This window comes from Mus pahari, chromosome 12 (genome assembly GCF_900095145.1).
Source record: "Mus pahari chromosome 12, PAHARI_EIJ_v1.1, whole genome shotgun sequence".
Classification (NCBI taxonomy): domain Eukaryota; kingdom Metazoa; phylum Chordata; class Mammalia; order Rodentia; family Muridae; genus Mus; species Mus pahari.
In genome coordinates this window covers 28,842,511-28,858,347 of record NC_034601.1, presented here as the reverse complement: position 1 = coordinate 28,858,347, position 15,837 = coordinate 28,842,511, and the positions used below count along the sequence as shown (strand labels likewise).

At 43.6% G+C, this 15,837-nt stretch overlaps 1 protein-coding gene and 1 pseudogene across 1 annotated transcript in view; one reads left to right on the top strand and one right to left on the bottom strand.

The window, feature by feature from the left end:
• Positions 1–1,818: 1,818 nt before the first annotated feature.
• LOC110329406 lies at positions 1,819–2,054 on the top strand (annotated as a pseudogene).
• Positions 2,055–7,375: 5,321 nt separating this feature from the next.
• Muc13 (mucin 13, cell surface associated) overlaps positions 7,376–15,837 on the bottom strand; it is a 32,367-nt gene continuing 23,905 nt past the window's right edge. Inside the window, 6 exon segments of the mRNA XM_021209022.2 lie at positions 7,376–7,452; positions 10,287–10,485; positions 11,563–11,647; positions 13,278–13,315; positions 14,098–14,224; positions 15,008–15,130. Coding sequence (XP_021064681.1) covers positions 10,287–10,485; positions 11,563–11,647; positions 13,278–13,315; positions 14,098–14,224; positions 15,008–15,130 — 572 coding nt within the window. The 3' untranslated portion in view covers positions 7,376–7,452.

Genomic DNA, 15,837 nt, shown 5'->3' with positions numbered 1-15,837 from the left:
TCTTCTGATATGTCTGAAGACAGCAACAGTGTACTTATTATAATAATAAATAAATCTTTGGGGCTGGAGTGAGTGGGACTGACCGGAGCGAGCAGAAGTCCTAAAGTTCAATTCCCAACAACCACATGAAGGCCCACAACCATCTGTATAGCTACAGTGTGCTCGTCTACATTAAATAAAAAAATAAATAAATAAATATTTTTTTTTAAAAAGAAAAAATATTTATTTATTTAATTTATGTATGTGAGTCCACTGCCACTGTCTTCAGACACACCAGAAGAGGGCATCAGATCCCATTACAGACCACCATGTGGTTGCTGGGAATTGAACTCAGACTTTGGAAAAACAGTCAGTGCCCTTAATCGCTGAGCCATCTCTCCAGCCCCCCTTTTGTTTTGTTTTGGGTTTTTTTTTTTTAATTGTCAATGGGTCTTTAACCTAGAGGAAATCTCTGCTGGAGTCTTTATCTAATCTCCCTTTTCCAATCCAACAAAGCAGTCATAATAGTCATAATTTTTATTTCTCTAGATTTTTTTTTTCTCACAGTGCCTGATGGGTGCAAACTATTTTCCAGTTACTTCAATAAAAAAGGTAAAGTGAATGGAAATAAACATACAGAGGAAGGGAGAAAGCTGATGTCATGTGTCTGTGGGGATTATGAGGGTTGGAGCCCAAGCAAGCCCCCACCCTACAGGTATACCTGCATCCTTAGTCTCGTAGACATCTTGAGTGAGTAGCTGATTCAGAAGACCCTGACCTACCACCACTCTCAGAGAACCTCAGAGGATCACACCACCAAGCCTTTACTGTGTGAACTCATACAACCCAACAAGTGCAAACATTTCTTCATTAGACGCTGGGGCTCAGAGACCTGAGGATAAACAACAGTGTCAAGGTCCCCTCAGTCCAAGACCCCACCGTTCTTACTGTCTCATAGCTGCCTCTCCTTTGAATGGGATTTCTGATCTTTTGTGAGACTGTGACAACCCCCACATAACTGGAGTCCCTTTGGAGCTGGAGATGGCTCAGTGAATTAGTGCTCGCTGCTCTTAGAGAACACTGTGGTTAGATTCCGGCCTCTATGATGAAGAGCTCTCATAACCACCTAGGGGATCCCACACCCGCAGCCATGCACACATAAATAAATAAAATTTTATATTAACAAAGGATTCCCTAGGGCTTTGTCTTTGACCGCTAGTCTTCTAAGTCATGTGACTCAGGGCAAGCCAGGCCTTTTGGGATTGACCGGCCCTCCCGTTATAGCAGTTGTTGAGGCATTCATTCCTAAACCACAATTGAATCTTTATTTCGAGAGAACACAATGCCTTTCAACACTTGGCAACGGGCAGTAAGCTAAGGGAGAGGAGGGGCTCCCACCTCGGGACTACGCCTTCCAAGGCACTGCCAGGCCTGACCAGCCAGCTAAGAGCTTCTCTCTCAAGATCCTCCGTGCTTTCCCCTCCTGGACAGAAGCAGGTGAGACTCTGAATCGCCAGCATGGAAGCTTTTGTAGAGCCATGTCACAAAAAGAACTAGAGTAGAGGTCACATTGATGAAATATTCAGGTGGGTCCTTTGTCCAAACGTCTACTTGTAATCATTCTGTAAACTTTTCTCTAAGTTTGAAACTTAAGTTAATAACAGAAAAAAAAATATCCTTGAAAAATGGCAGATGTTCCGCAATGGAATGCAAATATGAATAGTTTAGAGGGTGATTGTATTCCACTAAGAAAATGGGTGTGGAAATCAGTGGCAGGATGAAGGAACTGGAGCCATGAGGATGGGGTCCTAAGACCCAGATCAATAATAATATGTAACCACGCACGACCAGAAGGCAATGATCAAAAATGCAGGCATGTTAGAAGAGATGCAACGGGACTCGGTGGAGTGTGCTACTTAGGCACTGGAGAAATACAACACAGAAAAGGATATTTCGGCCCATATCAAGAAGGAGTTTGACAAAAAGCACAACCCCACCTGACACTGCATGAAACTGAACATTTCATCTACTTCTACCTGGGGCAGGTGGCCATTCTTCTGTTCAAATCTGGTTAAAAGCATAGACTGTGCCAAGTACCCAGAGATCCATCCAAAAACAAGGACTGCATCCTAAATTCCAAATACCAGAGACTGAATCTTTAGTCTTGCTAAGAGAACACCTTGTTTGAATCTGTTGTGTTTTGTATGTGGCACCATCCTTTGTACACGTTTGTGGTTATAAAAGAATTCATAAAACAGCTTATTTACATTTTTATTTATTTTCTAGTCCATACTTTGGACCCTTTTATGCCCTTAGGCCATTCCTTTAAAAATAAATCTGTTGAAGATATGAAGGAAGTAGAGGTGGAGTAGGAGAAAGAGGAAGAGGAGGAGGAGGAGGAAGAAGAGGGACAGTATAGCCAAGAGCTGGAAGGTCCCCACAGAGTGGACCTTCCTCAGTCAGACCTGACGTAATATGTAACAATCGAGAACATTATAGTCAATTAAAAAAAATATTTATTGGGGCTGGTGAGATGGCTCAGCGGTTAAGAGTACTGACTGCTCTTCCAATGGTCCTGAGTTCAAATCCCTGCAACCACGTGGTGACTCACAACCGTCCTTAATGAGATCTGACTCCCTCTTCTGGAGTGTCTGAAGACAGCTACAGTGTACTTACATATAATAAATAAATAAATAAATAAATCTTTTAAAAAAATTTATGTTATTACTTTATATGATAAAAAGTTTTGGCTAAATGTATGTATATGTATCATGCGCATGCCTGGTTCCTGTGGAGAGCAAAAGAGGGGTTATAGACAAGCCGCCTTGTGAATACTGGGCCCTCTGTAAAGGGCAGTGTCTCAGCCCCTGCGAAGCTCTCTAGCCCCGTTGCGGGTGATTTTATATGCATAACTCTACCAGGGGGAGGATTGTGTAAAATTTGAACATTAGTAATGGAAAAATTGTTCAGCTTTGGAACTAAAGGCTCACGAGCTCCGGGAATACAACTGGTAATTTCTCTACTGCGCCTGTCACTAAGGCACAAGAAATACAGAACCCTGTCCAGCTCAGAGGTGGGGCTCATATGTTGCCTAGGTGGATAATTTGACATTTATGATGCAGACTTTAAAAGCCGGACTGCCTGGGTTCGGATCTTGGTCAGGCTTTTTAGTAGCTTTCTGACTTGCTCTCGTTATTCTCCTGTTCGCTTAGCTTTAGTGACAACGCTTCCTACTTCATAACCACCCCGAGAAGCTAAGGGGGTTACACAACAGGAGCCGCTAAAGGTGTGTCCCTGGATCCTGGAGCGTGCCCTCCAATAGGCTCACTGTTGCTGCTGCTTTTCATCTAGAAGCAACAGAGCTTTCTGGAACTGGCCAGGGCTGGGACTATGAGCTCAGGAAGAAGGATTTCCAGACCTGTAGAATGAGTTTGCATGGATTGCCTGAGCCTCTACCCCTGACTAGAAGAGAGTAGGTCCCAGAGTGAGGTGGAGACTATATTTGTTCCAGGCTCCCCCGGGCTCCTCTCTAAACTTGCTTTCTGTGTTGGGGGTTGTCAGCTGAGGCCAAGTCAGAATACCTGGACAACACTGAAAAGTCCCAGCAGCCCTTGCTCACCTCATAAAAACTGATGAAAGACAGAAACCTCTCACTGGGAGCCTTTTTGTTTTTCTTTCTTTCTTTCTTTCTTTCTTTCTTTCTTTCTTTCTTTCTTTCTTTCTTTCTTTCTTTCTTTCTTTCTTTCTTTCTTTCTTTCTTGTTTATTTGTTTGTTTTCTTTTTGTTTTTTTGAGACAGGGTTTCTCTGTATATGTCCTGGAACTCACTTTGTAGACCAGGCTGGCCTTGAACACAGAAATCCGCCTGCCTCTGCCTCCCAAGTGCTGAGATTAAAGGCGTGTGCCACCACTGCCCGGCTTCTCTTTTTTTTATTTTAAAAATTACCACAAAATAAAATAGTTTTTTAATATTTATTTATTTACTTACTTACTTATTTTATCTTTTGGTTTTTCGAGATAAGGTTTCTCTGCGTAGTCCTGGCTGGCCTGGAACTTGCTTTGAAGAGCAGGCTGGCCTCGAACTTAGAGACCCACCTACCTCTGCCTCCTGAGTGTTGGGATTAACGATGTGCATTACCGCTGCCTGACAAACAAACTGTTTATTATCTACAGGGTTGTACTCAGTATAACAGTGACATTGCTCAGTACTGGGGGTTTAGCCCCATAGTGGAGTCAGAGCTTTGTGAAAATGGCTGGCGTACCAGCTCCAACCCCTAGAGCACCAAGAACACTCAGTTATAGTAGAAGACCGATAAAGGAGACACTGAAGGCTCTCAAATGCTCAAGTAAAAAGGATGCAAATATTTCAACAGAATCCAGCCAAGCCAGGCATGGTAGCACACTCCTGACGGCCCAACAACTGGAGTTAGAGGTAGGACTTACCTATCACAGGTTCAAGACCAGCCTGAACATGCCTGGTGCGTGGCAGGAGAACACAGATGCTACAGTGAGACCCTGGCTAAAAACAAAAATAAAAACACAACAACAGTAAAGTGGGTTGGGGCTGCAGCTCAGTTGTGCAGTGTTTGCTTAGCCTGTGAAGGCCTGGGTTTGATCCCCACGACTGCATTCATTCTAAGGACCCAAACACGGCTCAATGGGCAGAAGTACTTGCCTTGAAAGTCTGAAAAATCTGGGTTTAATACCTTAAGTTCACAGTGGAAAGAGAACTGACTCCCAAAATATGTACTCTGACCTTCATATGTTTGCTGGGGTATTGGAGCATGCACGCACATGCAATCCCCCCCCACTCCCATCCCGCTTAAAAAATAAAGTTAATGATTATACTTGGCTGTGATGTTCCCAAGTGAGACCCTGTTCTCAAACAAACAACAAACAAAAAAAAAAGGAAGAAAGCAAGCAAGGAAGTCAGCAGTTAGGAAGAAGCCACTATGAAAAAATAACTCTAGGGCTGGTGAGATGGCTCAGTGGTTAAGAGCACTGATTGCTCTTCCGAAGGTCCTGAGTTCAAATCCCAGCAACCACATGGTGGCTCACAACCACCTGTAATGAGATCTGACGCCCTCTTCTGGTGTGTCTGAAGACAGCTACAGTGTACTTAGATATAATAATAAATAAATCTTTAAAAAAAAAAAAGAAAAAGAAAGAAAAGAAAAGAAAAACTAGCTCTAGTCGCACTTTCCCGCAAATTATAGGAGACAGCACCATCTACTGACCATGAAATTTGCTGGCCTCCAGCAGTAAGCGAGACCAGGAGGGAGGCTGTACTTCACCAGAGTGCTTAGGGGAGAAGGTGTGGTTAGGAAAACCTGGCCAGAGGGAAGGATGGTTTCCTGATCTAGTCAGATATTTTTTTTTCTTTAATGTGCTGGTATCTGAACGTCTGGGTCCCATCCATGCTAATCCACTTTCCATCGCCAAAAACACTTTCAATGAGCTAAAATAGCACAGTTTACCAATATAGGTGCTCAGAATAAGTCAGCCTCTGCTGGGTTGGCCTGGCCAATCCCTGGATCCAAGAATGGGATCCCTTGGCCTGGATACTTGTCATGGAGTTGTGGTTGAGGGATAGAAGCCAACATGGTCTATGACATGTTAAAATGTTGTCTTGGGTGATGGAAAACCCCTGGTGAAGGCAGCAAATGTTGGTCACTCTAGGGTGTCAGGTCACAGTTTCTGCTTAAAATGAGACTCAAGGGGGAGATGGCTCAGCAGTGAAGATTACTTATTGCTCCTTCAGTAAGGCAGTAGGCAGTACATACCAACCTGAGCTCTCAGCATCCGAATCAGGCAGCTCACATCTGCCTTGACTCCAGCTCTAGCCTCTGACCCCCAAGGCCACCTACATCTGCACATAAAAAAAAAATCTACACCTACATACATACTTAAAAAATAAAATAAAATAAAATCTTTAAACATGAAATGAGACTTGTGCTAGGAACTAGGACTGGCTTGTTTTCGAGGGTGCTTGTCTGGTGTGCATGAAGCCCTGCTATACCCAGTGTCACCCCTACCAACCACATAAACCAGGCGTGGTGGCACACACCGGTAATCCCCCACACTAGTGATGCAGAGACAGCTCTGGGGAGGCAGAGGCAGGAAGAGCAGGAAGGCCAGGTCATCTTCTGCTGCGTCAAATGTTCGAAGCCAGCCTGGGATACGTGAGCCTCACTCTTGCGAGCCTCCCAACACAAGAAAGGACACTATCCACCAAAGACATTTTATTACATCATTGCCTTCCACAATGAGCAGTCAAGAACAAGTAATAACAAAAACACCTTTCCAGAGGAGCGGACGTCAGACAGACACGAGGGCACAATTCACATTAAAAAAGACAGATGATGGATGTATTTGTCCTGTGTGTGTGTGTGTGTGTGTGTGTGTGTGTGTGGCCACTGCTAAGCCTCCATCATGGAGCAGGCTGAGGCCCAGTGAAGCATCATTGAGTGGACACCTGGCCCCTCTGACAGAGTTCCAGATAGAAAGCCTGTACTGTCATGGGGGCTTCACACTGACTGCTGCTTCTTTTTTTTTTTTTTTTAAGATTTATTTATTTATTATATGTAAGTACACTGTAGCTGTCTTCAGACACTCCAGAAGAGGGTGTCAGATCTTGTTACGGATGGTTATGAGCCCCCATGTGGTTGCTGGGATTTGAACTCCGGACCTTCGGAAGAGCAGTCGGGTGCTCTTACCCACTGAGCCATCTCACCAGCCCCTGACTGCTGCTTCTATGGCTTTCCCAGGATCATGTCTTGGGGATGGTGGCACCGGAGAGTACCCATTTGCTGCCTGAGGAGGGACATCATCAAGGGAGAAGATGCCACCTGCTACCTTCTCCCTCCCTCAGCCTTCCGGCATAGCTTCCTTGGCCTCTTCCTACGCTCCTGTTTTTCCTCCCTGCTTTCCCTACCAACTGACATCTCAAAGACATGAATGTCCCCACAGAGGACAGAGCCAACCCATGCATGCCTTCTTATTCTCATCTGGAGGTACCTGGGTCCCCAGAGTCCTCCCGAGAAAGCTGGGACATGCTTCTGTCTCTTGCCTGTCTTCTTAGAGTGAGGCCCTCTCACAAGCAGCTGGCTGTTGAAGGGTGGCCAGAGCACAGAAGTGGCACTGCTCAGGAATGAGTTATGAGGGTGCTCCCTCTAGATTGGAAATGCTAAGAGTTGACCCACCAGGAAAGAAAAGCCCCATACCAATTGCCATAGCATTCTGTACTAACTGGAGAAAATCAACTCTTACAAAGGCTCATAGGGTCTATGCGCATTTAATTTGATAGGTGTGTCTTCAGCAAGCTTCAGTCTTCACACAGGTCCACACCCAGAGGGGTTGGCAAAGCATGCAGAGGAACGCTGGAGGTCAAACTTTGTCTCTGCCCATTTCTCCTTGTCCTTAAGACCGTAGCTTGTGTGGGCTGGGCTAGGGAGGGTTCCAAATTCTTATCATTCTATACAGGAGGAGAGACAAGATTTAGAAAAGATTCTAGATAGCAACAGAAGAAAACTGATATTTGTCAATTATTTTAATATTTTTTTGTCTTCTCCAGCTTTCCCCCTATGTTCCCTTGTGTCTTTGGGGTGTCTGTCTGTCTGTCTGGTTTGAGACAGGATCTTTATAGCCTAACCTGATGTTGTGTTTTGAATGAGGATGGCTCCCATAGATTTACATGATTGAATAATTGGTCCTCTTTGGTGGGACTGTTTGGGAAGGATTAGGGGGTGTGGCCCTGATGGAGGAGGCTTGTCACTGGAGGTGTCTTTGGGGTTTCAAAAGCACACACCATTCCCTGTTAGCCCCCTCTGCCTCCAACTTTCAGATAAAGATGTGAGCTCTCAGCTACTGCTCCAGTGCCATGCTTGCCTGACTGCTGCCATTCTCCCCACCATGATGGCATGCCTTTAGTGAGGCTTAACCCATGCACTTAACCCCTGACAACGTGAGCCTCACTAAACTCTTTCTTCTACAAGTAGTAGTCTTGGCCATGGTGTCTTACCACAGAGGAAGTGACTAAGACACCAGGCTTCAGATGTGTGGTCCTCTTGCTTCAACCTCCCCGATGCTGTCTGGGTTCTGCTGCTGTTGGTATTTCAAATCTCATGTGTTTTGTTTTGTTTTTATGTGTCAGGTTCTCAATATATAGCTCAGTTGGGCTAGCCTGGAAGTCACATGTAGCCCAGGCTAGCCTGAAACTTACATAGAGATCTACCTGTCTCTGTTTCCTGAGTGCTAGTATTAAAGGCATATGCCATCATGTCCAGCCTGGTTTTTTTTGTTTTGTTTTGATTTTTTTTTGTTTTTTCAATGTTTAATTTTTTTAAAAGCTGTAACTCAAACCCTTTTATTTCTCTTTTATATTTGATTCATTCATTGGTGTGTGTGTGTGTGTGTGTGTGTGTGTGTGTGTATGTGTGTGTGGTCTATGTATGTATGTGTTGTGTTCATGTATGAGTATGTGTACTTGCTTGTATGCAATATATGTGTGGAGGCCAAGCATTTATGGAGTGCTGGGATCTGAACTTAGGTCCCTTTGCTTGCTCAACAGGAACTTTACTGACTGAGCCATCTTCTCAGTTTCCTTTATGGTTTTCTTTTTTCTTTTGAACAAATTGTCTCTGTTTTCTCTTCCCTTCCTACCTCTTCTTTCCTGGCTCCTTTCTCCTCTTCCTTTTCTGTACCTCAGCCCTTTGTCAGTTGTCCCTTAGAGCCACTTCTCACCTGCCCCAAATCCTCCCCAGGGAAACAAAATGTTCCCAGTCAAACTTGCTTTTCTCTTTTGAAAGATTGAAATAGACTACTTTGTAGGACTGGCCTAAGGTACTATCTATCTATCTATCTATCCACACACACATATATAAAAACATATATACACATATAATGTATATGTATGTGTATATATATACAAATGTGTAATATATATATATATATATATATATATATATATATATATATATAATTTTATTATATGTATATGGGTGTTTTGCCTGCATATATGACTGTATACTACTATGTGTGTGCCTGTTGCCTGTGAAGGACAGAAAAGGGCATTGGATCCCGTGAGGCTGGAGTTGTAGATGGTTGTGAGCTGCCATGTGGGTGCTGGGGATCAAACCCAGGTCCTCTGAGAGAGCAGCTGGTACTTTTAACTGCTGAGCTGTCTCTCCAGCCCTGGCATAAATTTAGAAGTAAACCGTTGTCTTGAGATGTCGGGGAAGAAGAGAGCTGCATTTGTGCTTTTGTGCTTTTGACTGGCAGGTTCCCACAGCCCCACCCTGCCCTCACTGTCATTTCCACGCCTGACCTTTACACCCCAGGCCTTTACACCTGGTGTTGCTGTCCCAAGCACTTAGGTCACATGGAAGTGGATATTTAGTTTAATTTTATTTTTGTTTTATTTTTGGTTTTATAAACTGTAGGGCCTCACAATGTTACTGTGCCTCTCTTTATTCATAATATGTTACTGCACCTCTCTTAATTACTATTTTAGTAAAGTGCTGGATTTCACCGTGTATTTTGTTCTTAATTGTTCTCCTCATCTATTATCTCCCCTCACCATCAAATCATTGTCTTTTCTTTGGAGACAGCATCTCCCTGAGTTCTCCAGGCTGTCTGTGAATTCCTTCTGTAGCTCAGGAGGGCCCTGAACTTGCTACCTTCTTGTATCTTGAGTAGTTTTTACGATTGGCCCTGGTTAGAAGTGGATAATTATTTGTCTATCTATTACATTTATAGAGCCGGGAGGGAGAATACACATGCCACACTGTTCATGTGGAAGCCCGAGAACAGTTTGTGGGAGCCTGTTCTCTCCTCCTGCATGTGGGTCCTGGGGCCGGGCTCAGCTCCTCAGACTCAGAGGCAAGTATCTTTCCCGGCCGAGTGACCTCAGTAGCCAGGAAGTGGGGAAGGTAGAGGCACTCAAGGATGCTAAGACTGAGCTACTCTGTTTTATAAAAGAGGAAATGGACATTCAGAGACAGGGCTGATGGCGTGTGGATGGCCATTAGTCCTGGCTAGGGACCAAATGGTGGCTGAGACTGTGGCTGGGACCTCCTTGTTTGCTAATAGAGATTTGTTTGCTTCTTTTATGTGTATGAGTGTTTTGCTTGCACCTATGTATGCATACCGTGTGCTTGCCTGGAACCTGTATCATCATGTGAGTGCTGGCAGCCAAGCCTCAAGTCCTCAGTAAGAGGGACATGTGCTCTTAACCGCTGAGCCACCTCTCCAGCCATGCCTCAGCTCTCCTCTACCTGGGCACTACATCCTGCCAGAGGCTGCACTTACCTAGTAGTCAGGGCGAGGCATGCTGCGCTGGTTTGCATAGGGATTAGGGGTCTGACTTGGGACCCCCGTTCTGACTTTGGGGAAGATGCTATTGTCAGCTCCGAAGTTGGAGAAGCCGCCGGTTTGCCTCAGTCGTAGGTTATGGAAGTCATCCTCAATCAGCCTCTGCTCCTCTCCGTGCTTCTTTTTGTTCTTTGACCTATAATCGGTAAATTTGATTAGGACTCAGGGAGGGCAACAAGGTTTCTTAAGGGATAGTTTTCTTTGTTTGTTTGTTTGTTTCTGAGACAGGCTTCACTATAACCCTGGCTGTCTTGGAGCTCACTATGTAGACCAGTCTGGCCTTGAAGTCACAAAAATCCACCTGCATCTGCCTCCCAAGTACTGGGATCAAAGGTGTGTTTCATCACACCTAGTTCTAGCGAAGAGTTGTTGCTATAGAAAACTGATTATTGAGTCTGATTGATGTGAAGCAACTTGAACAAAAATGTTTACTCATAAAGGACATTTACCATGTATATAACATCACCTAAGAGACAGAACTAAGTACAAGCCATTGGACAGTTATATTCAATGGGCAAGAACATACACTGCTTTTGGAGAGGATCTGAGTTCAGGGTACAGCGCCCAGGCTGGGAGCTTACAACTGCCTGTAACTCCAGTTCTAAGGTATCTGACACTCTTCTGGATTCCTTGGACACCTTCTCTCACATATACTTATTTTATATGGTATATAATATAAAATACATAACACACTATTATATATAAACATTGTTTATTTATTATTTATAATATCATTTATTATTTATATATTATATATAAATGTTATATGTAAATACATATTATTATATATAAATATAAAGGAAAAAATAATATCCTTTCTTTTTGAATTATTTATTTTTTTATTATTTTCTCTAATAATTTTATATAAATATATAAATGATAAATATAATGTATTAAAATATAAATAATGCCTACAACATATCAGTACACATAATATATTATATTATTATAATTAATATATTATAGATATTGTTTTATATATTAATATATATTACATGTATATCATGTATCATATATTATATTTATACACTATTATATAATATATACTAATATATTTATGGTATATAAATAATTACAATATATAATATAAATATAATAAATTATGATATAATTTATATAATAAATATATTGTTCCTCTTTCTCATGCATGAGTGTCTAGGAGACTCTGGAGAACAGCACATTTAGCTCCACCCCCATACCTCCACCCACATACCTTGAGGAGACGATAAAAGCAATCAGCAGGATGAGGATGAGGGCTCCGGCAATGGTGCCCACGATGGTGAGGATCAGCTGAAATTCTGAAAGAGAAGACACAAGAGAGGCCTGGTTCGTGTTAACTGTCAACATAGCACAACTTGGAAAAGAGTATCTTAATGAGGCATTATCTAAATTTGGTGAGCTGATAGCATATGTCTGGGTCAGGGGTTGTCTTGACTGTTAATTGATACTGCCCATGGTGGGGAGCACCATCCCCTAGGCAGGGGGCCCTGAACAGTGAGAGAGAAGAGAGCTAGCTGGGAGCCAGAGTGCAGGAAGCAAGGATCCCCATGTTCATTCTCTTTTTACTCTTTTTTTTTTTTTTTTTTTTTTTTTGTTTCTCGAGACAGGGTTTCTCTGTGTAGCCCTGGCTGTCCTGGAACTCACTCTGTAGACCAGGCTGGCCTTGAACTCAGAAATCCTCCTGCCTCCGCCTCCCGAGTGCTGGGATTAAAGGCGTGCGCCACCACGCCCGGCCTCTTTTTACTCTTGACTGCAATGTTTGAATACATGCCTTGATTTCCTCAAAATAATAAGACTACAACCTGGAATTATAAACCAAACAAAACCCCTCCCCCCACCCCCAAGTTTTCTCTCTTATATTGCTTTTGGCCAGAGTATTTGTCTCAGCAACAGAAATGAAACTGGAACAAACGGCGGCCCTCAGCACATGGGTCCTGCTATCTACTGCACAGAGGCTGTGTTCCCGGTGGCTCCCACTGTGAGCTCTGTCACAGAGGCAGGCAGGGCAGGTGCTCATCTCTGTTGCCACCCTCTCCTTGTCCTCATGTCCTAGCCAGGTCTGCAGCACACGGTCATCACAAGCAGCCATTCCAGCTATAAAATCACAGATGCAATCTCAGCTGAGGTCTCTCATCTCTCTCTCTCTGTCTCTCCTATCACTGTCTGCCCTCCAAAGCCACCAGGGTCACCAGTAGAGGGGGCAGGAAATGACTTACTAGGGAGGAGTCTGTTAATGTCTATACTCTTTATCTGCCCCAGATGAGGGCTATAGACCTTTTATTATATAGCCTGGGATGTCCTTAAACTCACAGCAGTCCTCCTGTCTCAGCGATCCTAGTACTAAGATTACAGACATCTACTACTATGGACTCTTGAAATACGACCATAAGATGGCCCATAAACGTAGCGCACAAACCAGTTCCAAACACAGCCTGAAAAACATTGGAAAACCCACTAATGCCAACAATGGTGGCACATGCCTTTAATCCAGTACTCGAAAGGCTGAGGCAGGTGAATCTCTGGGTTTTTAGGCCACCCAGGTTACATAGTAAGACCCTGTCTCCAAAATGAATGAATGAGATTTGATAAGACCTGCTTAAGAATGTAAATGCCTGGTCTCTAAGCTGTTCACCAATACCCATCGTTTTTGAACACATCATTTATACACACCACCTATCAGAATCTGAGTATATGACTGAGGATGCCTTTCTCTGGTCCTAAGTGGGTTCAGAGCCATCAGCTCACCCCTGGGTCTGAGTTCTGTTATTTCTAACACAGGCGAATGTGGGGTACAGGGTCCAGAAGACAAGCTCAAAGCTGAGTTTCTCTCTCAGTGAGTTCAGGAACCTTTGGTGGAGTGGGCTGAACTCTGGACGTAGTCTGCATGTATTTCTTGAATGTTTAGGAGTTTAGGGTATCTATACTCACGGTCTTTGCAATCCATCCCACTGTACCCGAATGGACACCTGGAACACAGTCACAGTAGGGAGCCATGTTAAAGAGTCTCTTTAATGCTCAGCCCGATTTCCACTTCTCCCTTCCTGTCTGCCTTTCGTTCTGTCCTTCCTTGATTTCTGTCATCTTCTTTATGTTACCACTTTCTCAAGAGAACACGTTCCATGGGGTTCTGGAAGGGTGAGGTGCACTCACTCCACTGTGGCCTTATTTGCTGAAGACTGAACATAACAGCCTCCGAACTCAGAAGGAAGGCTTGGCCACTCAGGCAAAGATGAATGTAAAAGCATGGAGTAGATGGACCCTCTTAAGGGCCCATGCCATCATTCAGGTTTGTTTCTTCATTTTGTAATAGGCACCTAACATGTTTCTAACTGTTGCATGATAGGTTCTACCTACTGGTGTTTCTAAGAATACAGAATGCTGAAAACTCTTGGATGGGTATTGATGAGATGGCTCAGAGGTGAAGGGCACTGGCTGCTCTTCCAGAGGTCCTGAGTTCAATTCCCAGCACCCACATGGTAGTTTATAATCATCTAGAATGGGGTCTGATGCCCTCTTCTGGCATGCAGGTGTGTATGCAGATACAGCACTCATACACATAAAGTGAATACACATATCTTCAGGAAAAAAAACAAACAAACAACCTTTTTGAATGGTGATGATACAGTGATACTCTCTGGATCTGCCAACCTATGCCAGCTTGCCAGCTTCCTGACACTGAACCAGCATATGTGCTACAAGCTTTGGCCTAGCTATGTTGTGACAAAATAAAGATGACGTGATTTCTTACTCTTCACACTTCCCGTTCCCGTTTGCCTTCTGGTAGCCCGGCATGCACGCACACTCCATTGCTCCGTTATCCCTCTTAAAGCACTGCTCCTTATCCTCTGATTTGCAGGACGGAAAGCACGTTGCAGCTTTAAAAACAGAGTGGTCTCTAGGTCATTTTCAGAAACAATCTCTTGAAGAAGAAAAAGAAAGAGGAGGAGGAGGGGGGAGGGCTGGAGAGATGGCTCAGCAGTTAAGAGCACTGACTGCTCTTCCAGAGGTCCCGAGTTCAATTCCCAGCACTCTGTCATGGGATCCAATGCACTCTTCTGGTGTGTGTCTGAAGACAGCTGCAGTATACTCATATAAATAAAACATAAATAGAAGAAGAAGAAGAAGAAGAAGAAGAAGAAGAAGAAGAANGAAGAAGAAGAAGAAGAAGAAGAAGAAGAAGAAGAAGAAAAAGAAGAGAGAGAGAGAGAGAGAGAGAGAGAGAGAGAGAGAGAGAGAGAGAGAGAGTGTGTGTGTGTTAGAGAGCACATGCCACAGGACTTGTGTGGAAATCACACGACAAATTACTTTATGGGCAGAGTCAGTTCTCTCAGGCAAACTGAGCAAACTCAGGTCGCCAGGCTTGCTTGGCAAGTGTCTTTGCTGGTTAGAGCCATCTCACCACCCCAGAGACAATCTCTTCAACCCCAAGATGACATGTGACATATTACAATTTTGTGCATTGTTTTTTTTTTTTCTAAGTAACATAAGGATGTGCCTCGTATGAAGCTGACCATGGGCATCCCACCAACTCTTACCCAGGTCCTAGGCTAAAGTCAAAATATACATGGGAACCCAAAGCAGCCATGATTGTCTTTTGAAAAATACCAGAGGATGGAGTGAGAGTGGGAAGGAAGTTTGGAAGCAGCTGTAACACTTACCAAAACAAAAAGGAACCTGCGGGATCAGCCTGTCCAGCCCAGGTTTGCACGTGCATTGTAAAATGTCCTGGCATTTACTGCTGTCATTCCCTACACAACCGTAATATTCACACAAATTTATACCTGTGAGAGACATAAATAGACAAAACACCAAATTAAAAAAGCACATTGAGGAAGCCCATATAGATAACTCGTGACAGCATTTCACCCTCGCTCCCTATGCAGTCATTCAGTTCTTTGAATTTTCTGTGTCCACGTTTCCTCCACCTATAAAACAGCTCTCATGGGCTGGTGAGATGGCTCAGTAGGTAAGAGCACCCGACTGCTCTTCAGAAGGTCCGGAGTTCAAATCCCAGCAACCACATGGTGGCTCATAACCATCCGTAACAAGATCTGACACCCTCTTCTGGAATGTCTGAAGACAGCTATGGTGTACTTACATATAATAAATAAATAAATCTTTAAAAAAAAAAACTAAACAGCTCTCATAAGTCTTGTTTCCATGTTTGCAGTGAAATCAGAAGGAGCTAATGTAAATGACAGTGCCCACATGGGGACCTCAATAACCTTACAGTATTTTGTTCATTTGTAGATACAGTGACATTTAAAAGTTAGGCTAAGGTCACTAAAGTTTTTAGTTTTTTGTTCGTTTCAGTTTTTGGTTTTTCAAGGCAGGGTTTTTCTGTGTAGCCCTGGCTGTCCTGGAACTTGATCTGTAGACCAGGCTGGTCTCGAACTCAGAGATCCATCTGCCTCTGCTTCCTGAGTGCTGGGATTAAAGGTGTGCGTCAGTACACTCAGCTTTTGACACTGTTCTAAATTTTTAAAAA